This window comes from Mus caroli, unplaced genomic scaffold, assembly GCF_978045245.1.
Source record: "Mus caroli unplaced genomic scaffold, Mus_caroli_1 scaffold_20, whole genome shotgun sequence".
Classification (NCBI taxonomy): Eukaryota; Metazoa; Chordata; class Mammalia; order Rodentia; family Muridae; genus Mus; species Mus caroli.
In genome coordinates this window covers 55,668,325-55,694,899 of record NW_028227275.1, presented here as the reverse complement: position 1 = coordinate 55,694,899, position 26,575 = coordinate 55,668,325, and the positions used below count along the sequence as shown (strand labels likewise).

General features: G+C 51.7%; 1 protein-coding gene across 2 annotated transcripts; it reads right to left on the bottom strand.

The window, feature by feature from the left end:
* Window positions 1-302: 302 nt before the first annotated feature.
* Capn1 (calpain 1) lies at window positions 303-26,575 on the bottom strand. Of its 2 annotated transcripts, none has more exons than XM_021151377.3 (22): window positions 26,458-26,575; window positions 24,939-25,206; window positions 24,735-24,804; window positions 24,329-24,447; window positions 22,935-23,068; window positions 22,653-22,821; window positions 20,465-20,548; window positions 20,034-20,119; window positions 19,013-19,087; window positions 18,763-18,923; window positions 9,591-9,766; window positions 8,654-8,665; window positions 6,755-6,963; window positions 6,636-6,675; window positions 6,091-6,156; window positions 5,944-6,001; window positions 4,071-4,135; window positions 3,588-3,656; window positions 3,271-3,349; window positions 2,066-2,182; window positions 1,732-1,790; window positions 303-1,057 (listed from the first exon to the last, which is right to left on the bottom strand). In XM_021151377.3, the coding sequence occupies exons 2-22, from the start codon at window positions 25,203-25,205 to the stop codon at window positions 1,031-1,033; spliced, it is 2,142 nt and encodes a 713-aa protein (XP_021007036.1). In that variant the 5' UTR covers window position 25,206; window positions 26,458-26,575; the 3' UTR covers window positions 303-1,030. The 2 variants fall into 2 exon arrangements, with proteins under 2 accessions (XP_021007036.1, XP_021007035.1); XM_021151376.3 differs by lacking the exon at window positions 26,458-26,575 and adding an exon at window positions 25,845-25,935.

Here is a 26,575-nt window from a genome sequence, read left to right as displayed (position 1 = left end):
TCAGACTCAGCCCCCAGGTAGGGCATGCAAAACCAGAAAAGCCACCTGGATTGGCTGTCAGTGGAGCAGTCGGTTCAAGGCTCTGTGGCCAGGCCTGCTTAACATCTCAGGAGCTGAGGTGGCCACAGCCAGATGCCCAATCTCTGGCAAGGGTGGACAAGGGTATGAGACAGCCTGAGCTGTCTCTACACCAAGGCTTGCTGGTACAATCACGGGAACAGTTGGGGAGAATAACACCCAGAGACAGGTGTACAGCCTTTCATTTTATTTTCTCACTGCACTGAAACATGGGACCTCCCCCCCCCCCCCCAGTTCCTCCATAACCAGTACACTCATCCCTCAGGCATTCCCTTGAAAATGACCAGTATATATACAAAAAAAGAGAGGAAGTGGGGGAGGGCGGGGAGGGGGAGGGTCTGAGCACCCTGGGGCCAGGAAGTTCCTGGTGGGCACACGGGCTAGGAGAGGTGTAGTTTGGTTTGCAGAGGGATCTTGGCTGCTGCATGGAAGGCACAGGAAGGTGAGTCTGGCTGTGGGGCTCCCACAGTGAGGTGAGGCCTTCAACACCCGGGTGCAGACAGGGAGCTAGCTAGTGGTTATGAAGTCTGCAGCTCTAGGGGATGACAGGGGCTAGAGCCTCCACAGATTAGGCAAGACACACATCCGGACAGTAGCAGTGAGGGGGAGGGGGGAGGGTGCCTGCCCCTGCCCCTGCCCCTGCCCCAGAGGCAGGGATGAGCAGGGAGCTGCCTTCCTGGTCTTAGCCCTGAGCAGGGGTCAGGGTGCCCAGTCTGAGCCCTTGACTACAGGGGCAGGGAGGGCTCCGTGACTCTGCCCAGAGCAGTCGAACAGAGTTAGTGGGGAGGTGAAAGGACAGGAGGACAAGGGTGCCTTCCTGTTCTGAGGAAGGCACCAGAAGCTGGTGTGGTCTGGAGTGGCACGGCGGGGAGGCATGGCTTGGCAGGGAGGCGTGGCTTGGCAGAGGAAGAAAGGAAGAACAAAGGCAACTGGAGCAGAGCGATTCCCCACTTCAGGCAAACATAGTCAGCTGGAGCCACTGTAGGGTAAGACAGACAGGTTACTTGGAGCAGCAGGACATATGGCCAGTCAGCTTCTTCCTTTACCCATCCCCCATCCCAGAGGACAGGCTGCAGACTGGGCTCAGCCATCACCAAGCAATATTTATGCCCTCGACAGGGGCGTTCGCTGCTCCTCCTCCTCCTCCTCTCCTCCTCCTCCTCCTCCTCCTCCTCCTTCTTCTTCTTCTTCTTCTTCTTCTTCTCTCTCTCTCTCTCTCTCTCTCTCTCTCTCTCTCTCTCTCTCTCTCTCTCTCTCTCTCTCTCTGTATGTGTGTGTATGTGTGGCTTTTCTCTTTTCTTTTTTGAGACAAGGACAGTCCCTGGCTGTCCTGGAACTCACTCTGTAGACCAGGCTAGCCTCAAACTCCCAGAACTCCACCTGCCTCTGCCTCCCTCGGGTTGGGCTTGTGGGGTGGGCCTGAGTCACCGCCACAGTCAGCAGCAGCTGTCTCATTTCTCTACTCTGGAACGTTAGGCTGCTGGTTCCCACCAGCTTCTAGAAGCCTGGCCTCCCCTTCTTCATCCCCCCCCCCCAGGCTCCAGAAGCCCCTGTCCCAAGGTTTCCAAGACTGGGGTCCAGATTTGAAGGCTTGTTCCAAGGCCATGGCCGCCTGTCCTGGTCGGGTCGGGCGAACAGGGGGGATTATCTCACCTTAAATAGATCAAAGGTCACAACACCATCCAGGTCTGTGTCCAGAAGTTTGAAAAACCCTGTGTTCGAGAAAAATGAGTTAAATCTGGGACGCCAGCCAGCCAGTTACTATTCAGCCAAGACTATCTCCCACCTCCCACACACCCCGAGTTATTGCCCCTCGAAGTCATAACGCTTCCTGTCCAAAGAGGCCCCCCTCCTACATGCTCCGTGCTCCATGCTCCTGTGTAAGAGTCCTCTGTTCTCCTTCAGCCTCCACCCCACTCGCCCCTCTATGCCTCATGAGGAACACTGTGTGCTTTGTGGTGAAGTGGGGTCCACTGGGGACACTCACGGAACATGGTCTCCAGCCGCACAAGGCAGCACACAAAGTTGTCAAAGTCCACGGCCAGGTCAGGCTCCGAGTAGCGGGTGATAATGAGTTCATGCAACTTCTTGTTAAGCTTGAAGCCTGAGCAGAGAGGGGACAGGCAAGTGAGGGCTGGCGCAGGTGCAGCCAGCGAGGGCCGGGAGGCGCTGCTCCGAGAAGATGGGCTGCTAGACCTCTTGGGTAGAGCTGGGGTGGGGCTGGAGGGCAGGATGAGGGCTGCATGGGGGCCTGCTGGAGGAGATGGCTCAGAGGTTAAGAGGTCATGAGTTCAATTCCCAGCAACCACATGGTGGCTCACAGCCATCTGTAATGGGATTACATAAAATAAATAACAACAACAACAAAACAAAAGAAGCTAGGAGGGGCTAGGCAAGTGAGGGCCAGGCCCAGGGGGAACATGGGAACATCACCCCAAGAACACCCCAGAAAATCACACGCTGGCTACAGAGGACCTAGGCATCTGGCCATACTTGTTTTTCTGCAGGCCAGTGTGGGAGAGTCCTACACCTGCCTGCCTCCCTGGAGCTTGGAGCCTGTACTGGCCCGTCCTCACCCGCCTGCTCTGGTCATGTCATCCAGACACAGTCACCCTCCTAAGAATTATTTATCTCTTCTTCACATTAGCAATAACAAAGGGCTCTGTTTGATGGCTCAGTGGATAAAGCTTCCGTCACGAAAGCTTGAGGACCAAGTCTGGGTTCCTAGATTCCACATAAAAACCAAGGCAACTTGGTAGTTTGCCGGTAATCCCAGCCTTCCCTGGGGAGGCAGACAGGATTCCCTGGGGAAACTGGATAGCCAAACTAGCCTAATCTGTGAGATCCAGGTTCAGTGATAGAGGCCCCGTCTCAGCAACAGTAATGAAGGAAGGCAGATGATGTTGCCCTCTGGCTTTTATGTGTGTCCACACACATATGAACATAAGTACATACATGCACACCACACACACACACACACACACATCTATGCAGAAATGAACGAAAAGGCCCTTGTTCTTGGTAAGCTACAAGGAGAGGAAAGGGAGGAGCCAGATGAAGTCCGTAGCTTAGCAACCACAGCACCTTTAGTACTACCATCCCCAGGGACAAGGGCCAGCCAGGTAGGTGGTCCACTGTCAGGGAGGCTGCCTGGGGTTCAGGAGCAGTGGGGCCATCAGCCTCAGGCCTCACCTGCAGCCTCGATGGCCATCCTCATCTCGTAGGCACTCATGCTGCCAGACTTGTCCAGGTCAAACTTCCGGAAGATGGTCTGTGTGGAAGGATAAAGGGTGGGGCCTAGTGAGTCAGCTGCTGCTCGGCGGCATGGGGAATGGCCATTTGCTGAGACCCGTAGGCTTGGATGGGAAAGGAGTCACATGCGAAAAGGAAGCTCTGTTGGAAAGGCTGGCTATGTAGCTAGCCTGGGCTCTGCTACGAGGCCCGGCCATGGCATGACTGAGGCCACAGAGGGCCAGTAGAACCCAGCGAGGGAACCTCCTGCCACCTACCAGGTAATTTCGGATGCGGTTCCACAGGATGTTGAACTCCACCAGACCCAGCTTCCCGTTGCCATCTCGCTTGGCAGATGTTAAGAAGGACACTACTCAGCTTAAAGTACTTATGTGAGAGGGAGGCCTGGGTGGAAGAGAGCCTGGTTGTGGAGGGGAGAGATAACAGCAGCTCCCTGTAGCTCCCTGCAGCTCTCAGCCAGCGTTGTTGTATGTATCAGATACAGTGAAGCAGGGTGGGAGAGCTACCAGCCTTAGGGCCAAATAGGGACTGAGTTCTTGCTCCACTTCCCACAAGACCTCTGACTCAGAGTTTCCTCTGCTGGCCAACTGCAAGCTATCCAGGAAGGTGTTTGAACGTGAGGCCTGACCACATTCACACTCTCCTGGCTCTGCCTAAGCTTTTCAGCTGCTCGTAGGACAGGTGGACGGCCTCATCCTCCACCCAAACTCCACCAGACACCAGAGCAGGTGGAAGGATACATCCATGAGGTTCACCATGCTGCGGCACGACTCCAGGCTGAAGCCATTAGTGCGCAGGTCTTTGTCTGAAACAAACAACAAACAGTTTGGGGGCTGAGGATATCACTCAATTGATGGGTGCTTGCCTGGCACACATGAAGCCCTGGGCTAGATTCCCATGACTGCATAAAGGAAGCATGGTGATGCATGCCTGTAACCACTGCAGTTGGGAGGAGCAGGAGGAGGAGGAGGAGGCCAGCCTCAGCTATATAGACCCTGTTTAAAAAAGAAAAGATTAATCCCAGCACTCGGGAGGCAGAGGCAGGCGGATTTCTGAGTTCGAGGCCAGCCTGGTCTACAAAGTGAGTTCCAGGACAGCCAGGGCTATACAGAGAAACCCTGTCTCAAAAAACCAAAAAAAAAAAAAAAAAAAAAAAAAGAAAAAAGAAAAGAAAAGAAGAGAAGGGCTGGTGAGATGGCAGGTAAGAGCACCCGACTGCTCTTCCAAAGGTCCTTAGTTCAAATCCCAGCAACCACATGGTGGCTCACAACCATCCGTAACAAGATCTGACTCCCTCTTCTGGTGTGTCTGAAGACAGCTAAAGTGTACTTACATGTAATAAATAAATAAATCTTTTAAAAAAAAAAAAAAAAAAGAAAAGAAGAGAAAAGGGGGAAACTGGGGAGATGGCTTAGGAGTTAAGAGCGCTGGCTTCTCTTGCAGAGGACTTGGGTTTAGTGCCCAAATGATGGTGGCTCCCAACTCCAGATGCACGGGGTGTGATCCATGCATGTGGTATATTTACATGCATGCATGGAAAAATTTATACATATAAAATAAAAAATATAATAAAAAATTTTAAATCCACAGCATCCACATAAAAAGATGTGAGTAGTCTCTCACATATATACAAACACATATATACATCACACACGCATGCACACACACACTCCTACACTCAGACAATCTGTTAAGTGCAGTGATGTTGGAGGCTGAGGCAAGAGGATTGCTGGGGCTTGCTGGCCGAGAGACCCTAACTCAAGGGTATAGAGTGGAGGGTGTCAGAGCAGGGCGTTTGATGTCCTCATCTGCCAAGCGAGAGATGACAGAGCTATAGAAGGAACAAGTTCCAGGAGCTCAAGTATGAAGTCCTTCAGAACCCGCCATGCCGGGACCCCTGGAATGACGGTGGTAGGGAAGCTCCAATCCTGCCATGGGCGTTGAGACCAGCAGAGCATGGGGTGGGGGTTGGGGATGCTGTTTTCATGAGAAACAGCAGAGCATTTCTGTGTCTCAGAAGCCAGGTCTGTACCCACCAACCGGCCCAGAATGAAAGGAAGAAAGGGCTGAGCAGACACACAAGAGATTAGGTGGAGAGGAGCGGGCAGGTACAGGCTGCAGGCTGGGGATGGTAAACAAAGCTTCGCTGGCAGGGTAGGGCCAGGGAGACCTCCTGGACTGAGAGAGGTGTGCAGACAGAGGTCAGGCACAACAAGCCACAGGCAACAGGCTGATGTCCACATGCAGCAGAAGCCAGGAGGGAAGGGAAAGTCAGGAGAGGGCCTCGGATTTGGTCTTATTCTGCTTCCCGAGACACGCGGCCTGGCCTGGAGGTGCACTCTTGCCTTTTCACTGGCGCTGAGCACCTGTGGCTGGTGCCACTCTAGGCTGTCCGTTCTCCCTAAGGCCACAGAGCTTAGGTGAGTAGACTGGAGTGGAGCAGGGTTAGTGAGGAGTCTGGGATAGGAATGGTGAATGGGGCCAGGCAATGGAAGCCTCGCCAGCTACCCTGACCCAGGTTGGGGTTCAGTTCCATGCAGGAACGAGAGCGTGACAATTGGAGTGGCTTGGGGACAGGACCCGGGGGATGGGTGGGTGGGTGCGGATCCTCACGTTTGCTAATGATCCTGTTCAAGATGGTCTGTAGCTCCTTGACGCTGATCTCCATGTCCTAGGGGAAGAGAAGGATGGCACCTGTGGGGTTCCCCCACTTCACACAGGGGCTCCCCATCTTATCATCCCTGCCAGGCCTTGACTTACATCCCCTGCCAACTTGCTGAACAAGGTCTTGAAGTTGTCATCAATCTCCTCTTCCGAGAGAACTTTCTGCACACAAAGCGGAGAGAATTAGGTTAAGGGCACTGTGGCCCAGCTCTTGCCAGCAAGAACAGTGTTGGGAGGTGGGGCATGACACTCACAGTTATGAGTCACTCTATCTCTCTGAGCCTCACTCTTCTAACCTGTAAAATGGGATCAGCCCTCTGCCTAGAACTCTTGTAGCTAAAATGCTGGGTACAAGTCAGTCCAGCGTTGGAAAGTTTGGGTTAGGGGCCTGCTGTGTGAACGGAGGCAAACTCATCAACCTCTCTGTGCCTGTGATGACCACTCAGAAGGACCTAGGAGAGGTAATGATGGAGATATACAAGACGGAGATACAGACGGAGCTTAGTAATGCCACCATCATCACCACAGGCCCCAGTGAACTGTAAAGTGCTGGGCAAACTAAGGACCTGTATTGCTCTTAAGGACTCCTGTCTGGAGCCCACGTCCCATCGAATACCAGGGGAGAGAAAGGGACCACATACCTCATCGGGGAGGTTGGCCTGGATCTGGTCATCTAGTTCCCTGCAGAGCAGAGAAGAGGGTCAGTCAGAGGGGTCTGGGGAGATAGGGAGGTGGGAGAGGGTGGGGGTCTGCTACTCACTGGGTCCCAGCCTTCTTCTCTGAGAAGAAGCGCAGCAGGAAGTCGCCCTCTTTGTTGGGCTCGAAGGTGGAGGGCACCACTATATACTCCCCGGGCGGCAGGCGGATACGGTTACTGACTTCCCGAAGGTTGATGAAATGCTCCGACTGCGCCCGAGAAGCGTTGGCCAGGAAGAAGTCACGCTTCAAGTGCACAGGCTGACCCGCCAGCTGGCAGGAGGAAAGAAGCAAGCGGGGGCTGCAGGGTCCACTCTGTCTACCTTTAGATGCTGGCCCAGGCCCAGACTGCAAGTCCTAGCTAGCTAGCAAGTCATGCCCACAGCCTGTGAGACCCTGATAAGTCACTTACCTGTGGGTGAGTGCCTGGGCTGGCATCTAAAGGCAGACAGGGACAGGGCACTGCTACCTCCCACCAGGGTTTGTTTGTTTGTTTATGAGGTTGGGGGAGGGGATGAAATGCTAAGGTGTGAGAGTATAGGTCAGAAGAAACCTTGTAGGAGTCTCTCCTCTCCTCTTACTGTGTGGGTTCTAGAGATTGAACTCGATTCATCGGGCTTGGGGTCAAGAGTCTTTATCTACCCAGACATTTCACCAGCCCTAGGCCCTGGTTTTGATTGCCAGTGGTGCACTAAATCAGGTATGATGGGACACACCTGTAATCCCATCACTCAAGAAGCAGAGGCAGGAGGATCAGGAATTCAAAGTCACCCTCAGCTCCATAGTGAGTTTAAGGTCAGCCTGTGCTACATAAAACCCTATTTCAAAAATAAATGAGTAAGAAATGAAATAAAACAAAATAAGAGAAAATCTGACTGCAGATAAGGGACTCCAAAAACACTATGATGCAGGCATTGTTCAGACGGCTCAACAAGTGAGCTCACTGTGACCCAAGCCTGATGCCCCGATTCCATCCTTGAAGTCACATAGAGGAGGGGGGAGAGAAGCAGCCCACAGTCACTCTCTTATCTCTACACTCATGATGTGGCATGTGTGCCTTACTCACACACATACAGTCACACTCACGCACACACACAGACACGCGTGCTCACTCAGACATGCACACACACAGACACGCGTGCTCACTCAGACACGCACACACACAGACACGCGTGCTCACTCAGATACGCACACACACAGACACGCGTGCTCACTCAGACACGCACACACACAGACACGCGTGCTCACTCAGACACGCACACACACACTGGTTCAGTGCTTCTACAGCACGTGTGAAGAGCCTAGGCTCAGTCTCACGCACTGAAAAATACATCTAAGATGCCATCATGCCGTTATCACTCTTTGGAGTGCTCCCTGGGTCACCGTGCCTTGCATGAAGCTGACTGGTGACTTTGCTGACCATCTTGATGGCCCCGGAGAAAACACTATTCTACTTTCTTTCCACGAAAACAGGGTTTCAAGTAGCCTAGACTGGTCCTGACCCCTGTTTATAGCCCAGGATAACCCATCCTCCTGCCTTTCCCTCCCAAGTGCTGGGAATCCAGGCATGAGTCACTATGCACATCCGGGAAGAGCTGTGGCTCAAGGCTTAAGCCTGCTGAAGAGTCTCGACCACTCAGCCCAGTGACTCCTGCTCCTTACCCCACCCTGCACCCGATTAGCATTTTTTCCATGTGGACAGCAAGACAGATAGAAGCTGGCCTCTGTGCAGGCTGAGTGGGGATCTGAGGACAGGGGTTCAAACCCAATCATTGCTCCCTACTCCTGCAATGACTGTCCTACTTGGTGAACAAGAATTGGGAGAAACATTTTTCAGGCAGTGACAAGGTGACATTTCCCTGATGCTTTATGTGTGGTACTGCTGACTTCGGCCATGCTCCTGCCATCAGGCTGCTAAGTTCAGGGGCTGATGAAGCGAGAGAGTGGAGAGAGCCACACCTACCTCCCGAGGGACCTGCAAGAGAGACAGAGAGGTAATGCATGTTAGCCCAGGGCTAGGACAAACACACATGATGGTCCAGTGTTCTCAATGTAGGGAGCCCAGAGGACAGAAAATGGGCCATTGATGACACAGACCTATCCTCCCAGTGAAAGAACAGGGACCGGTGACCTGGGCCTCCCTCTGAATCAAAGCTGCTTAAAACAGCTGCCAGGTGGCATTCACAGTGTGATAAACCCCAGGGACATCAGAGACCACATTTCATCTGCTGCCAGGGGTTCTGGGTATAGGCCAAGGCTATGGCCTTCCTCTACTCTGTCAAGAGAGATCAAGAAGTTTCCATCTCTATCTTGAACCAAAGAATAAGAAGCAAGGGAGGTTGGGCAGTGGAGCACGCCTTTAATCTCAGCACCTGGGAGGCAGAGGCAGGTGGATCTCTGAGTTCGAAGCCAGCCTAGTCTCTACAAAGTGAGTTCCAGGACAGCTAGGGTGTGGCTCAACCCAGAGGAAGAGGAGGAGGAGAAGGAGGAGGAGGGAAGCAGAATGAAGAAGCAGCTGCAGCAGCAGCAGTAGGCAGAAGTACTAAGTCCTTGAACAGCCTCTCCCTGGGTAGCAGACCTTCCCCCTGCTCCAAAGGCCTGTTCACACACTTGCTCCACGAACACTCCACTTTGTTACAAAGCTGAGCCCACAGTCTGACCCCAGAGGCTGTGGCACACATAACAAGCAGCCACCCTCTTCTCTGGGACCTTCCTTTCCTGTAGCCAACCGACTCCTTGGCCCTCTCTGTAGCCGTGGGACTCAGCAGCAGCTAATGTAGGAGCTCCTTCCTGCACCACGGCCTCAGCTGTCAGCCTTTCAGGCCCTCAGGATGCACCTCTCGGCATCTCCTGGTGGATGCTCGCTGCAGTAGGCAGAGGGGGGTCCACCCCTGGCTAACCTGGTACACTGCGAAACCAATGGTCTCCATGTCCCGGCCAAAGCGACGCTCCCTGCGGCGGTGCTTCTGCATGAGGGCCAACAAGAAGCTGCAGCCCGACTCTCGGTTGTCATAGTCATCGGCATCATCCACCTCCTCCAACCGGATCTTGAACTGGGGGTTGACCCAGAAGGTGGCTGCAGGAGGAGAGGAGGGGAGGATCAGAGGCAAGCAGGGCAGGGCTTCTCAACCCTCTCACACCTCACTTCGATTCATTCATAAGCTCACTTAATACTGTGGTTACAGACGCCCTGTGAGTGTCAGAAGACAGGAAAGCAGATGGACAAGACGCCTCTTCCAGAAGGGGAAGTAGGTGAATTATCAGGATTATTACAAAGAAAAGTAAGCTGGAGGAAGGAGGTGCAGATTTATGATAACTCAATGAGCACTGCCGTGCTCAAGGTCCTGGGTTCTAAAAAGAAGCAAGCTAGTTGACCTGGGATTGTGACAGCAAGCTGAGCCCTAGTGGAGTAGCCAGTGCCTGATTTTCTCAGTGCCTTTACAAGAAGAAACTTTGAGTCTGGTGCCTTAGACCAGCCATTCATCCAGGCTGGACATAATGGCACATATGAACACATATGCACACACACGTGTGCACATGCACACACACATATACATTTGTCCTGTTTCTAATGATGCATGTAGGGGTGGGTATGTGCACATAAGTGCAGTACCCACAGAAGGCAGAAGAGGGCGTGAGATCGCCTGGAGCTGGAGGTACAGGCTCTGTGAGACACTGACCAATGTACAGGGATCTAAACTGGAGTCTCTTGGAAGGGCAGTGTGCTTTCTTAACCAATGAGCCATCTCTCCAGCCCAACAAAAACTTTTTTTAAAATTTATTTATTATTGTACCTAAGTACACTGTAGCTGTCTTCAGATGCACCAGAAGAGGGTGTCAGATCTCATTGCAGATGGTTGTGAGCCACCATGTGGTTGCTGGGAATTGAACTCAGGACCTTCAGAAGCGCAGTAGGTGCTCTTAACCACTGAGCCATCTCTCTAGCTCCCCAACAAAAACTTTTTTTTTTTTTTTTTTTTTAGATTTATTTATTTATTATATGTAAGTACACTGTAGCTGTCTTCAGACACTCCAGAAGAGGGTGCCAGATCTCGTTACGGATGGTTGTGAGCCACCATGTGGTTGCTGGGATTTGAACTCTGGACCTTCGGAAGAGCAGTCGGGTGCTCTCACCCACTGAGCCATCTCACCAGCCCCAACAAAAACTTTTTAAAAAGACATTTTAGGTAGAGAATATGAGCCCAGATGACAGGTCTGAGAATGTGACAGTTGTCACTACTCTGTAGAAAATCCAAGCTCACGTGATGACAATAACATTTAACTTATGGCAAGCAAAAATTGTTCATAAAGGGAAGGGCAAGCCAAGGGAGACCCCCTAAAATCCTGCATTGTTCAGATCAGCTAAGCACAGCACTACGCACCGGGCCGGGCTCAATGGCAGAGCCTTTGTGATACTTGTGAGTCCCTAGGTCTGAGTCAACGTCTTGAAAAACTAACACCTATAACACAAAAAAGTAAGGCCAGGCTGGTGGCTTAAGCCTGTGATCCCAGTGCATAGAGCCAGGAAGAGGAGACCGAGGCCAACCTCAGCTACACAGCCAGCTCAAGGCTGGCCTGAGCTTCAGGAGACCCTGTGTCTCAATGAAACAAAATGAAACAAAACAAAACCAAACCCATAGAGTGTGCTCTCAAGATGTTCAACCCACAGTGAGGAAAATTTACTAGATATGAGGATGGCTGTGAATTTCAGGCTAACCTGGACTGCAGAGTAAAAGACCCTATTAAAAGAAGGAAGGAAGGAAGGAAGGAAGGAAGGAAGGAAGGAAGGAAGGAAGGAAGAAAGGGAGGGAGGAAGGGAGGAAGGGAGGGGCTGGAGAGATGGCACAGTAGTTAAGAGCATTCTCTGCTCTTCCAAAGGTCCTGAGTTCCAATCCCAGCAACCACATGGTGGCTCACAACCATCTGCAATGAGATCTGATGCCCTCTTCTGGGGTGTCTGAAGACAACTACAGTGTACTTAGATATAATAATAAATAAATCTTTTTTAAAAAAAAAAAAAAGGAAGGAGGGAGGGAGGGAGGAAGGAAGGGAAGAAAGAAAGGAAGTAAATGAACTGAAATAAACATTAATGTGTTAAGCTAGTGTGGTGGGTCAGCAGGTAAAGGTGGATCGTAGGAGCTTTGACCCCTAGGATCCACAAGGTAGAAGAAGAAAACTGAGTCCCTCAAAGCCACCCTCTGACCTCCCTGTGCTTCAGTGACACATGAACCCCCAGCACTTCAAATAAAAATGTCATTTAAAAAATCAAACTAGATTATTATAAAGTTACTTATGGAGCTAGAGAGATGGCTGGGCAATTAAGAGCACTGCGTGTGGCTCTTCCAGAGGACCAGGGTTCAGTTCCCAGCACCCACATGGAAGCTTATAGTGGTCTGTAACTCCAGTTTCAGGGGCTCTGCTGTGCGAGTCTGGCTTCTGTAGGAACCAGCCAAGCATGTTCCTATCAGATATCTATACAGGCAAAACACTCATACACTTCAAATACATACATACATACATACACACACAACTAGGGGGCGCCTGCTGGGGGTGCATCTCAGCATAGAGTGCTTGTTCTGTACACACAAGGCCCTAGGTGCTGGAAAGAGAAGAGGAAAGACAGGTCTGGCAGCCAGACATTCTACCCAATGAGTCATCTCTCCTTATGCAAACTCTCCAAGAAAACACAGAGAAAGGGGCTGTTTTAGAATGAACAGGCAGAGCTTACTCAGGAGCTGAGCCGGGCAGTGGTGGCGCACGCCTTTAATCCCAGCACTGGGGAGGCAGAGGCAGGCCCATTTCTCTGAGTTCAAGGCTAGCCCAGTCTACAGAAAGAGTTCCAGGACAGCCAGGGCTACTCAAAGGAATGAGGTCCCATAAAATACTAGGACCACTGCCACCGCCGCCACCACCACCACCACCACCACCACCACCACTACCACCACCATCAACAACAACAACAAAAAGGACAAAAATGAAAGAAAAAGAAACTGCCATATGAAATTTCAGTCAAAGGGCTGGAGAGATGGCCACTGGCTGCTCTTCCAGAGGTCCTAGGTTTGATTCTCAGCATCTACATGGTGACTCACACCTGTCGGTAGCTCCAGTTCCAGGGGATCTGTTGCCCGATTCTGACCTCCATGGGCACCAGGCTTATATTTAGTACACAAAAACCTACCCACATACACAAAATACAAAACTAACGGAAAACTTTTATCAAGGTGAGAGATGTAGCTCAGTTGGTGAAGTGTTTGCCTCCTAGAACACCCACTGTACAAAGCGTTGGGTCTGGTCCTCAGCACCTTATAAATCATGCACGGCAATGCATGACCTATAACTTGGCACTTGGGAGGCGGAGGAAGGACAACCATGAATTCCAGGCCACAGAAACTTTTTGTTGTTGTTGTTGAAAAAACAAAAACCAAGGGAAGGGATGATGGGCAGGTAGGGATGTGGCTCTGTGGCAGATCACTTGCTTAGTCCCTGGATTTGATCTCCATCACCACAGAACAGAACCACACATGCTCTTCACTGCCCAACTCCCCCCAAAGTTTGCAACAATGAAACCTACAACAAACACTTATTACTGGGCATGGGAAGGTGATCCACAGATGCGTGAGGTCAAGCGTGATGATCTGAGTTCGATCCCCAAGTCCCGGGAAAGAAGAGAACCTACTCTTACAAGTTATACTTTGACATTGTGGGTGAGCCCCTTGGCCCAAAAGTAAATAAACATTAGAAACTTAAGCAACAAAAGGACAAAGAGAGCCAGGACTCCGTTAGTGGTGGCTCCTAATTGCTCTTCTAGCCAGTGTCCTAGGCAGGAAAAAGTAACAAAAGTTGGAAGAAGAATGGGACAGGAAGAAACAAGTGAATTATCATCTGATTGCCTACAAAAAAAAGGCAATCTGGTTACAAAATACATTTAAAGAGGCAACTGTGCCTTATTGTACCACAAATATTAATTCAAGAGGTAAGAAAGTATTTGTTTGTTTTTGTCTGTTTTGTTTTGTTTTCCTGACAGGGTTTCTCTGTGTATCCCTGTCTGTCCTGGAATTTACTCTGTAGCACAGGCTGGCTTCTAACTCAGAGGCCACCTGTCTCTGCCTGCCAAGGGCTGGGATCAAAGGCATGTGCCACCACATCCAGCTGAGAGACGAGATTTTAAAAGAAGATACTGGGCTGGAAGATGGCTCTGTGGGTAAAGGAGTTTTGCCACCAAATCCAACAACCTGAGTTTGATCCTGGAACCCATACATTGGAAGGAAGGGACTCCTACAAATTGTCTTTTGACCTATCACATACACACATACACTGATTAAATAAATGTTATTTTAAAAACTACTTGGGGCCTGGAGAACTGGCTCAGTGGTTAAGAATGATGACTGCTCTTTCAGAAGATCCGGGTTCAATTCCCACACCTTACATGGTGGCGCACAACTATAACGACAGTCCCAGGGAAACAGATGACCTCTTCTGGTCTCCACAGACCCAACATACATGTGGTACACAGAAATGGATACAGGAAAACACTCATACACATAAAATGGAAATAAAAAGATATCTTACTATATACATATATAAATATGTCAAAATCTAAAACCATCTAAACTCATGAGTCACTTCTGGTACAAGCATTTCGGTAAGTCAGTCTGTGCTTACAGTGGAAGGATGGTGTGCCAAATACTAACTCTCAAAAAATGTATTAACTCTTTAAACATTATAACCTTCTTTAAAAAGCCATAAAGGCCAGAGTAAAGGGCTGAGAAGATAGCTCAGTTGGCAAAGCTTGCCCTGAAACCACAGGACATAAGTTCAATTCCCAGAACACACATTGCAAAACCCCAGATTGCCTGGGCAGCAGTGCCTCATGCTTTAATTCCAGCACTCAGCAGGCAGAGGCAGGCAGATCTCTAAGTTCAAAGCCAGCCTGGTCTACACAGCAAGTTCCAAGACAGCCAGAGCTGCACAGAGAAACCCTGTCTTGAAATACAGAGAAAGAGAGAAAGAGAGAGAGAGAGAGAGAGAGAGAGAGAAAGAAGAGAGAAAGAAGAGAGAAAGAAGAGGGAGAGAGAGAGAGAAAGAGAGAGAGAGAAAGAGAGAAAGAAAGAGAGAAAGAGAGAAAGAAAGAAAGAAAGAAAGAAAGAAAGAAAGAAAGAAAGAAAGAAAGAAAGAAAGGGAGGAAGGAAAGAAGGAAGGAAAGAAGGAAGGAAAGAAGGAAGGAAGGAAGGAAGGAAGGAAGGAAGGAAGAGAAGGTTGAGGCAGAAGAGTAAGAAGTACAAGGTCGGGTCTGGAGAGATGGCTCAGTGGTTAAGAACACTGACTACTCTTCCAGAGGTTCTGAGTTCTCAGCAACCACATAGTGGCTCACAACCATCTGTAATGGGATTCAATGCCCTCTTCTGTTGTGTCTGAAGACAGCTACAGTGTACCCATATACATAAAATAAATCTATTTTTAAAAAAAAAAGGAGGAGGAGGAAGAGGAGGAGGAGGAGAACAAGGTCGTCCTTGGCTGCAAACTGAGTTCTAGTTAAATTTGAATCCCCTAGAGCTTGGACTTCCTGACTCTGTCTCCCTTCCTCTGGGGGCGGAGCTAAATGGGGCTGAAAGGCTGCTCATGGTGTGCATACTGCTCCGGCAGAGGATGGGGTTAGAGTCCCAGCACCCATTTGGTGGCTCACAAATTCTGTAGTCCAGTTCTAGGGCATCTGATGCCCTCTTTTGACCTTCATGGGTCCCAGGAATGCATGTAGTACACAGATATACATGTAGGCAAAATACCATTACACATACATTAAAATGAATAAATTTAAAAATAAATCTTAAAAAAATTGCAAAGACGCTCCTGAAGAAGGAATCCACCTTGTCTAACGACAGGACTGCTTATAAATCCATAACAGCGCCAGGCGTGGTGGCGCACGCCTTTAATCCCAGCACTCAAGAGGCAGAGGCAGGCAGATTTCTGAGTTCGAGGTCACCCTGGTCTATAGAGTGAGTTCCAGGACAGCCAAGGATAGATATATAGAGAAACCCTGTCTTGAAAACCACAAACAAACAAATAAATATATCCATAACAATCACACCAATGAACAATTGGCAGAAGTGTAGCCTAGGGCCGGAAATACCCAAAACACAGGAACTGCACACTGGCCACAGAGGGAAACACAGGCCTCTCAGTTGGTACAGGAAACTGGTTCTTACAGGATTGGAGAAAAGCTGAAGAGGGGAGAAGAATGCTTCCGAAAAACAATGATGAGAACACAGGCAGGAGACCAGCACAGGGGGACACAGGCAGGAGCCCAGCACAGAGGGACACAGGCAGGAGCCCAGCACAGGGGGACACAGGCAGGAGCCCAGCACAGGGGGACACAGGCAGGAGCCCAGCACAGTGAGGATGCAGGCAGGAGCCCAGCACAGAGGGACACAGGCAGGAGCCCAGCACAGGGGGACACAGGCAGGAGCCCAGCATAGGGGGACACAGGCAGGAGCCCAGCACAGTGAGGACACAGGCAGGAGCCCAGCACAGTGAGGACACAGGCAGGAGCCCAGCACAGGGGGACACAGGCAGGAGCCCAGCACAGGGGGACACAGGCAGGAGGCCAGCACAGTGAGGACACAGGCAGGAGCCCAGCACAGTGAGGATGCAGGCAGGAGCCCAGCACAGTGAGGACACAGCAGGAGCCCAGCACAGGGGGACACAGGCAGGAGCCCAGCACAGTGAGGACACAGGCAGGAGCCCAGCACAGTGAGGATGCAGGCAGGAGCTCAGCAGAGCAGTGAATCAACCCAGTCAACACCACCAGGAAGGAAAGGGCAGCTTGGCAACCAATCCCTGAGTGGAGGAGGGAGGTGGCCCGGGGTGGGAGGAGGAGGTCAAGAGAGGGCCACGTGTTCTAAGATGGGATTTTCCATAAGGATGAGAGGAGAGGTGAAGAAGCAAGGTGCTGTCAGGGAAGAGAGAGCAGGATCTGGGATGCTAGGCCTCCCCGGCAGCCCAGACACTTCTGCCACTGTCCCAGGAGGAACCAGTGCAGACACAGGAGCACACACATGCACTGGAGACAGATAGGCAGAGGTGGGGACCCGAGGTATCCTATGTAACATTGACTCTCTCCCCTCTTCTCTTCCCCCATTCATTCCTCCCTCTTCCTCTCTTTTCTGACAGGGCTTCATGCAGCCCAGGCTGGCCTCAGACTTGCTCTATAGCCAAAGCTGGCTTCGAACTCCCGGTCCTCCTCCTACTTCCCAAGCACTGGAATGACAGGCATGAGTGGAGGGTTCCTAGTGGAATGGTGGGGACCACACAAGCTGCTTACTCGAGGTTTGTGGCTGTGGATTTACAAGGAAAGCAGCCTTCGTTGTGTGATTTCTCGCCAGCTACATTTAATGGTTGTGAGTCAGTACAAAGCTGCGTTCAGTGGGGATTGCGGTTGTGCTGGGTGACAGAAGGAGAAACCAGGGAAGTGGATGTTTGCAAGGTCAAGATGGAAACACAGAGGGCTGGCAGGACGGCTCAGTGGATAAAGGCACTGGCCAGCAAGCCTCACAACCTCAGTTAGATCTCTAGGACTTACATGGTGAGAAACAGCCCTAAAAATTGTCCTCTGGCCTCCACACACACACACTGTGGCATGTGCACATGTGCACGCCCACACGTACCCCCATAAGATATATAAATGTAATACTTTTAAAAATTTTATTTATTATATGTAAGTACACTGTAGCTGTCTTCAGACACTCCAGAAGAGTTCATTTTTATTTTTCAATTAATTTATTTATTATATGTAAGTACACTGTAGCTGTCTTCAGAGACCCCAAAAGAGGGCATCAGATCTCATTACAGATGGTTGTGAGCCATCATGTGGTTGCTGGGATTTGAACTCATGACCTTTGGGAGAGCAGTCTGTGCTCTTAACCACTGAGCCATCTCACCAGCCCAAATGTAATACTTTTAAAAATGTTAAAATGAGGATTTGTGCCTGGGTAACAGGACTGGGGCTATAGCTCGAGTGGTGGAGGGCCTGCCTAGCATCCGCAAGAGCCCTGGTTCCACCCCTAGCACCACATGAACTAGGTGCTGTAATGTCGACCTGCAATCCCAACATTCTAGGAGCAGAGGTAGGAGGATCAGAAGTTCAAGGTCATCCTCGGCTTCATAGCAAGTTCAAGATTAGCTTGGGCTACATGAAACTGTGACTCTAAATAAATAAATAAATAAATAAATTTAAAAAAATCAAAACAAGGGCTGGTGAGATAGCTCAGTGGGTAAGAGCACTGGCTGCTCTTCCGAAGGTCCTGAGTTCAAATCCTAGCAACCACATGGTGGCTCACAACCATCTGTCCCCTTCTGGTGTGTCAGAAGACAGCTACAGTGTACTTATGTATAATAATAAATAAATCTTTGGGCCGGAGCGAGCGGGGTTGACCAGAGCGAGCAGAGGTCCTAAAATTCAATTCCCAACAACCACATGAAGGCTCATAACCATCTGTACAGCTACACTGTACTCACATACATAAAATAAATAAATAAATAAATAAATAAATCTAAAAAAAAATCAAACAAACCAAAAAAAGTGATAACAAGAGAGAAACAGAGGGGGAGACAGAGACAGAGAGACAGACAGAGAGCAAAATGAGAGAGTAATTAAAATGGGAGGTGTCAGCAGGGTCAGTTAATTCCGTGGGCTGAGGCCTGGGCAGGGGCAGTGAGTGTGACAGGCCCAGAATGCTTTTCAGTGGGGCAGAGTAGAGCTGGAGTAGAGAAAAAAGTTGAAGGGAGCTGGGGGTGGGGCCATAGAGAGGCCATTCCACAGTAGTGACAGTCACCATTTGTGAGAGGGAAGGTAGGTGGACAGCGGGTCAGCGGGTAAGAAGGTGCCGGAATGAATGGGCAGGTGTTTGGATAACAACAAGGCTTTCTTACCCAGGCCCCAGACAGTCTAGCAAGCCCCTTTATTACCATCCATAAAGATAAGCAACATTCAATCATGACTATTTGTCTCCCAAGGGACACAACAGGCTCAGCCAGGTGGCCCTGCTCACCCCCCTGCCCTGTCTCCCAACCACTCACCTGGGTAGTTCCTGCAGCCTCCAGCAGTGCTTCCCCGACGCCAGGTGCCCTCGTAAAATGTGGTATTCCAATTCCGGAGGGTCCTGCTCTTAAGGGCGTCCGGTGTAAGGTTGCAGATTTCCAGTTTGGTGAACTCACGGATGAAGTCTCGGAACGACATCCTGAGGGCCCAAGGGCAGAGGTGAACCACAGTCCTCCATCATGAACTGGGTTTTAGGGGAGCAAGGGGGGGGGGAATAGTGTTGCTTACCAGAACTCCCCATCCTCCATCTTGACCCTCAGCTGCTCTCGTTCATAGGGGTCCACTTTGTTCCACTCATAGGAGCTGTGGGAAGCAGGCACTGCTAGGGTTGGACACCACGGACCTCTCTAACTTCTGTCCCTGGGTCCTGTCCAACCTGGCGTGTTTCCAGAGCCCAGATCAGCAGGCTTTCTCTAGGGCCACCTTCTTGAGGTCCTTAGAGATCCCCATTTAAGGGTCCCTCTTCTTTTGGGGAACAGGGTCTCACTAGCTAGATTTGAACTCATGGAGATACACCTGTCTACGCATCCTAAAAGCTTGGATTAAAGGCCTAGCCAAATTTTACTTTTTAAATTGTGTGCGTGTATGCGCATGCGCATGCTTGTGGAGGCCAAGATAGGGTGTTAGACCCCCTGCAGCTGTAGCCTCCTACCGTGGGCGCTGGGACCCAACTTCAGGTCTTTCCTGTAGACTAGTACAAGCTCTTCACCGCTGGCCCACTTTTCTCCCGGCACCGCCACACTTCTTGTTTTTGCTTGCCTTTTTTTGGCGTCAGGGCCCTGCTCTATAATAGCCCTGGCTGGCTTGGAACCCTGTACGTAGATCAGGCTGATGGCAAACTCACAGAGATCTGCCAATCTCCACTGAGATTAAAGGTATACGCCACCACGTTCCTACCTCCTCTAAGACTATATGTAGCCTTTGTTGAGCGGGACCTCACTGTGCAGCCCAGGCTGACCCCAAATTTGTATTGGTCCTCCTGCCTCAGCTTCCTGAACATTACAAGCAGAAACCACCACATCCAGCCAGGGTTATGTTTATCAAGGTCAAGTCAGACCTTGATGCCCTGGGTGTATCCACAGGTTGCCCCAGTGCCCACAGCCTCAGTGGGCTCTGTCAGGGCAAACTCCCAAGATGTGACCCCTTTCCTCAACTCTGAGTGCACACCCAGCCTGCTGGGGCCCAGGCAGGAGTGTCCAGGACATCTCCAGGCTTCCCCCAACCTCCCTAGCCTGTGCCTGTGACTTACCTGTCACTCCAGGGTCCTTTCCACTCCACTTCACCCCACGGGTTCCGCATCCGGATTAGGTTCACCCGCTGGCCCTGGTAAGTTACCTGTTCCCAAAAATGTGTATCAGTATCATGACCTTGGACGTCAGTATCATGACCTTGGACGTCCCTTCCTGGACCTCCATCTTCATATCTTCACCCTGCTTCCTACCCAGCAACACCAGGGCAACACAGTCCATACCCCCAAGCCAGTCCTCCAGCAATTCACAGCCCAGTGAAGCAGCTGTACAAATGAACTGGAGGCACTAGGCATAGCATTAACACATACCACACGATGGTTATCCCAGGAGGTCATAAAAGGAGACATCATTTCCCACAGCCCAGGTCAGATGCCGGGGAGGCTTGGAGGTAAGAACCACACTGCAGGGCAGGTCCCATCCCGGTAAATACCTGCTTGGCGCCCGTCACAGAGTACGCGTGGCCCCTCACCAGGTTCTTAAAAGTGACAGCCTCTAAATCACGGATATCGGTGATCTACGGAAAGAAACGTGCACTGTGGTCAGAAGATGAGGTGCCATCCCTGCTTGGAGCATATATGAGGCTCAGGCCGTACCCCTTGTCCCCTTGCACACACAACCCCCACAAAAGCTGTTGGAAAAAAACTTTTAGAGACTCTTCGCCTGACCACTCCATTGTTACACAAATGCTGTTCCTCCTGGGGAGCAGGGCAGAGCCTAGATACCTCCCCAATCAATGTTCTCCCTATGCTGCTACTGGCAAGGGCTGGCCAGACTGTGAGTGTGCATATATACACACACTTATAATCAAGCACACCCACCAAGAGGGAGTCAGCAAGGGGACAAACAGGGGAAAGAGAAGGACAGATCCAGTGGGGCTAAACTTGTGGCGTCATATAGCCCTTTTAAAAAAATAGTTTAGTTTAGGGGCTGGAGAGATGGCTACGTTAAGAACATTGGCTGCTCTTCCAGAGGACCTGGGTTCAATTCCCAGCACCCACATGGCAGCTCACAACTGTCTGTAACTCCAGTTTCAAAGGATTCAATACCCACACACAGACATGTGTGCAGGTGAAATGCCAATCAAATGCTCATAAAATAAAAATAAGGAAGTTATTTTAAAAGCTTCTTTTCTAGTTGACTCTCACTCTCTCTGTATGCGACTCTGGGTTGCTGCGTGCATGCGAGTACAGGTGCCCTTAGCAGGGTTGCTGCGTGCATGCGAGTACAGGTGCCCTTAGCAGGGTTGCTGCGTGCATGCGAGTACAGGTGCCCTTAGCAGGGTTGCTGCATGCATGCGAGTACAGGTGCCCTTAGCAGGGTTGCTGTGTGCATGCGAGTACAGGTGCCCTTAGCAGGGTTGCTGTGTGCATGCGAGTACAGGTGCCCTTAGCAGGGTTGCTGTGTGCATGCGAGTACAGGTGCCCTTAGCAGGGTTGCTGCGTGCATGCGAGTACAGATACCCTTAGTAGGGTTGCTGCGTGCATGCGAGTACAGGTGCCCTTAGCAGGGTTGCTGCGTGCATGCGAGTACAGATACCCTTAGCAGGGTTGCTGCGTGCATGCGAGTACAGGTGCCCTTAGCAGGGTTGCTGTGTGCATGCGAGTACAGGTGCCCTTAGCAGGGTTGCTGTGTGCATGCGAGTACAGGTGCCCTTAGCAGGGTTGCTGTGTGCATGCGAGTACAGGTGCCCTTAGCAGCCAGAGGCGTCAGATCCTCCCGGGGTGGGAGTCCCAGGCACGTCCCGAGTTACCTGATGTGGGCGCTGGGAACCGAACTTGACTTTTCTTTAAGAGCAGTACATGCTCTTAACCACTAAGCCATCTCTCCAACCCTAAGACATTGTAGCAAGGCATTGCCATTCACAGAGTTCACACTTGGGGATGGCTCAGTCAATTCACAGATTTTAAGATCTCATGTTTTAAGTAAGATTCTGAGATTTTGTGTTGGGCTCCATAGCATTGTGTGGCCGAGGATAGCCAGGATGCTGCTGGTGTGGAATGACCAAGCACAGGGCTAGGGAGGGCTAGAAGTGACTGTGAGAATTGCGGGCCAGACAACACAAAGCAAGGAGAAAGGAAAGGAGAAGGAGCCAGGCGTGGGTGAAGTCAAGAATAGGAAAGAGATTGCATCAGAAGGCTGAAGCACTGGACTGGGAGAGCCTTGGAACACCGGAAGGTCATAAGAATGAAGGCCTGCCTAATCTACTCCATATTGTTCCAATTGTAGTATATGTGCTGCCTGAAGAAATGGCTCAATGTTAAGAGCACTGGCTGCTCTCCCAGAGGACCCAGCACCCACAGGGCAGCACACAGCTGTCTGTAACTCCAGTTCCAGGGACTTGACACCTTCACACAGACATAACATACAGGAAAAGCACCAATGCACAATAAATGAAAACAAACAAACAGACAAACAAACAAGAATAAGAAGGGAGGAAGCAGGAGGGAGCTGAGGAGCAAGCTGGGGCACCGCTGAGATTTGAAGGAAGAAGTGGGGAACAGGGAGTATGCGAGGAGGTAGGCTGGGCTCATCCCCAGCCAGAAATGAGCTGAGGAGGGGGTGAGTGGTGCGCTGAAGATGAGATTAGGGTTTGCCAGAGGAACTTAGACATCACTCACATTAATGGAGCAGCCCAGCAAGGAGCCTCGTTCCAGGGCCTTTAGGATGATCTGGTAGAGGTCGCCGGGGGCCTTCTGCAGATCGTACCACTCAGTGACCCCACCGGTAAAGTCCTCGAAGGCCTCTGAGGTGCAGCCTCCCGAAAGGGCCTCATAGCTGCCATTCACTCTGTGGGCAGCTCCAGGTTGGTTAGTAGCATCATCAAGGAGGACCGGGTAAGAGGGCCAGGACAACCTCTCCACCCCCAGAGACCGAAGATGTGCCCTGGGGATCCTACTCACTTAGCATAGGCTTTCTCCAGCAGTGCGCTCCAGAACTCGTTGCCCTGGGCAGAGTGCACAAACACCAGCTTCCCGTCCTTGGTGGGCAGCAAGTCATCTATGACTACGTCGACCCACTCCCCAAACTGCCACAGCTGCGGGAGGGACAAAGTCAGCCCCTGCCCTGGGCCTGGTCCCCAAACTGCCACAGCTATGGGGGGGGGGGACAAAGTCAGTCCCTGCCCTGGGCCTGGTGCCCAAACTGCCACAGCTGTGGGGAAGGGACAAAGTCAGCCCCTGTCCTGGGCCTCAGGCCTCAGCTCCAGCTTCAGCTGGACTTACTAAATGCACCACTCTCGATCTGTATGCTGGGTACATGTGTAACACACACACACACACACGTATTGCACACACACATTCTTACAGGCATGACTCTTGTCTGCTAGAGTATACAGTCACTCAGCCCAGGGTACAACTATAGACACCCCTATTTTAAGCCTGAGTATGAAAGTAAGTGGGAGATGTGGAAAGACAATGTTGTGCCCAGACCCTCAACCACAGATGGGCAGGCTGGTTCCAAATGCACCAGATTTGCTCCAGGGATGCAGGCTTGGGCTGCCTAGGGACAGAAGCTTTGGAGAACACCAAAAATTGTTGCAGGGAGAAGCCCAGAATGATGAGGTAAGGGGATCACTGAAGGATTTGGGAAGCAGCGCTGAGTGTGCCAAAAGAAGCTGGAAGAGGAGTAGATTGGAGATTTGAGGGAAGCGGGTAGGGAAAAGGGTGACAGAGCTGGCTAGGTTGGGGCACTCAGCATAGAATAATAGCTGCCATTTCTTCTCGGCCTGGGAAGAGTGAGGTAGTGGGACCGAATTAGGCAGAAGGAAGAAACACAGAGACCCCTTCAGGCATGACTGGGATCATCATGGTATTCGGAAAGGCCTCAACCAAGACTTTTGGGGTGTGACCCTCAACACTAGCTCCTGGAGAATTCACTAATGTAACTTGAAACGTGGGCCCTGTCAGAAACATCAGGGAACAGTGTTTAAACGCCATGTCTGTCTTTTCCTCTATACTCGGTCAGGTTTGCCAAAGCTGGGAAACTGGGAAAAGGGTGAACTGACAGTGAAGATGGGGAAACTGAGGCTGGGGCAAAAAGCCAAAGCCCTTCTTCCACACTTTCTCTGCTAAGCACAACCTTACCTAGGAGAGCTGCAAGCTGAAAATACCTGCTTGACCATTCACACATGACTGACCAGGGGTGGCACAGAGAGGCCAAATACCTTCCAGAGGGAGGGCTGCCCTCAAAGGGCATGGCCCCGGCCATCTCAGCTTCACAGTGCTGTGGGCCATCCTTTCCCATCTCCCTAAAGCCAGCTACGCCTCTGGCCCAGGGAGGGTGCAGGGACCTTCACCTGGAAATGAAAGATGCCGGCGTAGCCGTCCTGAAAGCTCTGGCCATAGGGAACCACTCGGTGCAGAATAGTCTCGTTGAGGGTGAGGGAGGCAATGGCAGCCAGGAGCCAACAGTCCCCTGGGATAGGAAAGACCCTCATCAGGCTTGCTTTCTGGATCTGCCCAGGGGAGGGAGGTGCTGTGTATGTGGGATGCCGGGGGCCACCTGGGATTCCCTGGGTGGGGTACCCTTCATCTCCCCTCCGCTTACAGAAAAGACCCAGGAATCTGGGCGAACCAGCACCTATGCTGATAGTCAAAACCTGTCTGGACCTGCAGGAGGGAGGAGTTGGGGCAGTGCCCAATGGAACGGGAACGGGAACTACAATGGGGAAAACGCCCAGAACCCCACCCCTGGGGGCCTACCCAGTGCTCCCTGGCAGATGTCTGTCCGGGTGGCTCCATCCACAATGAACTGGGGGTTTGACATCAGTTCCTACAAGACCCACGGTCATGTTCCTGGGCCAGTCCCTCCTAGAAACTGGTACCCAGACACCACGAATAATGGGGGGCCCAGTCCCATTGCCCACCACCATCAGAACCAAGTTCCACCCAGAGTGGCCCTCTTACCGTAGGCCGCTTCCATTTGATGCCATAGGTTTTAGAGGAATGGGGACCCAGTTCCTTGAAGCCCAGGCTATGAGAAACCGGAGGGAAGGCCTCGTCTTGGAAAAGGACCCCGCTCTGCAGGCATCTAGCCCGAAGCGTTTCGTAATCCTGGCCCAGGTACTTGATGGCGTTTTCATGGCGGCCCAAGCCCAGCTCCTTGTCCCGCTTCTTCTGCACTTGGGCTGACACCCCGGTGCAGTACACAGGTGTGATTAACTCCTCTGCCATCCTGGGGAACACATGGGCCTGGTAGAAATGCAGGCCTTCCCAGGGATAAAACACAACTGCCTGCCAGCATTCTCCTGAACTCATTCCTCCCCAAACATGGGTCACTGCCCCCCTTTACAGAGCCTAGGACTCTCAGCCACCTTGTTGTTAGGCTCTCAGAATCTGGAAAGGGGTGTCCAGTGTCTAGGTATCCTGGTCACCACCTCTCTTTTCCCTATTCCTACTGCCCAAAGGTGACAGTTTGGTGTCAGCCATCCAGGCAGGTAGTATAGGGTGGAGGCCAGCCACAGCAGCAGAGCAGAGGTACTCCAGGTAAGATCTCTGACACCATTTGCCTGCCTGTAACTCCCCCTCCACAAAGCTGCCAAGCATCTAGTTCATTTGCCCCTTTCCTCGGCTTAGGAACTGAAAACTCCACGCACTGATGTCCTTCCACAAGCTGAACATCAGAGCACTGGACACTGGCCCAGCTACAGCGGACAGGTTGAGCTGAGCGCCTGGGTTGAGCTGCTTCCGGACCCTTAACCCTCACGCAAGCACACAGAAGACCTGAAGCAGGGGCTGATCAGCGACAGCCCCCTAGCCCCAGAAGCAGTGGCCTGGGTCAAACAGTCGTAGTCTGGACACCCAACTTCTTACCTGGGGAAGGGGAGTTTGGGAGATTGCTGCGGTCCCTGGGGCTGGCTTCCTTGGTGGCAGCTCAGGGCAGGGCCCAACCAGGAAGAGCGCTCCTCCCTGTCCTCCTCCCCGCCCTCCTCCACCGCCCCTAGGCTCTGGTCCCTCCCTCCCTGGTCCTCCACCTACTCCCGAGGCTCTTACCCCGCTCCCTCTAGGCTCTCCCTTATCTCCCCCGCAACACTTTTTTACTATCTCTTACTTAGGGTGTCTTTCAGTCCCCCCGCCCCCTTCCTCCGCAGACTCTAAGCCAGCTCTGCGAGAGGACAAATTGGTAAATGGCAGAGTTGTCTCCCGGGACGAGCCGGTCTCCGGTCCGGGTGAGAAGGGTTGGACTGGGACAGAAGGGCACCGCCGGCCAGAGAGAGGGTAGGGCAAGGGGTATTTTTAACTAGGGCCGCAGCTCGAGTTGCAGAGCCGCCGGCCCCACCCTATGTCGCCCTCCGGGAAGGTACTGGGGACGATCCGGCTCAGTGACGCCGCCAACACAATCCTCCACCCGCCTCCTGCGCCCCCGCGTGCCTCTGGGTTGCAGCTGTCTTCCAGCCCAGCCGGCGCTCGGCGAAGCAGGGATTACCTCTGGTGGCAGCAACTGCTTGCAGGAGCTGCCCCTGGCTGGATGAGACCTGACTTCTGCCGGACGCTAGACAAACGGTAGCCACACCCCGGCCGGTCCCTGCCGCAGACCCGCTGTA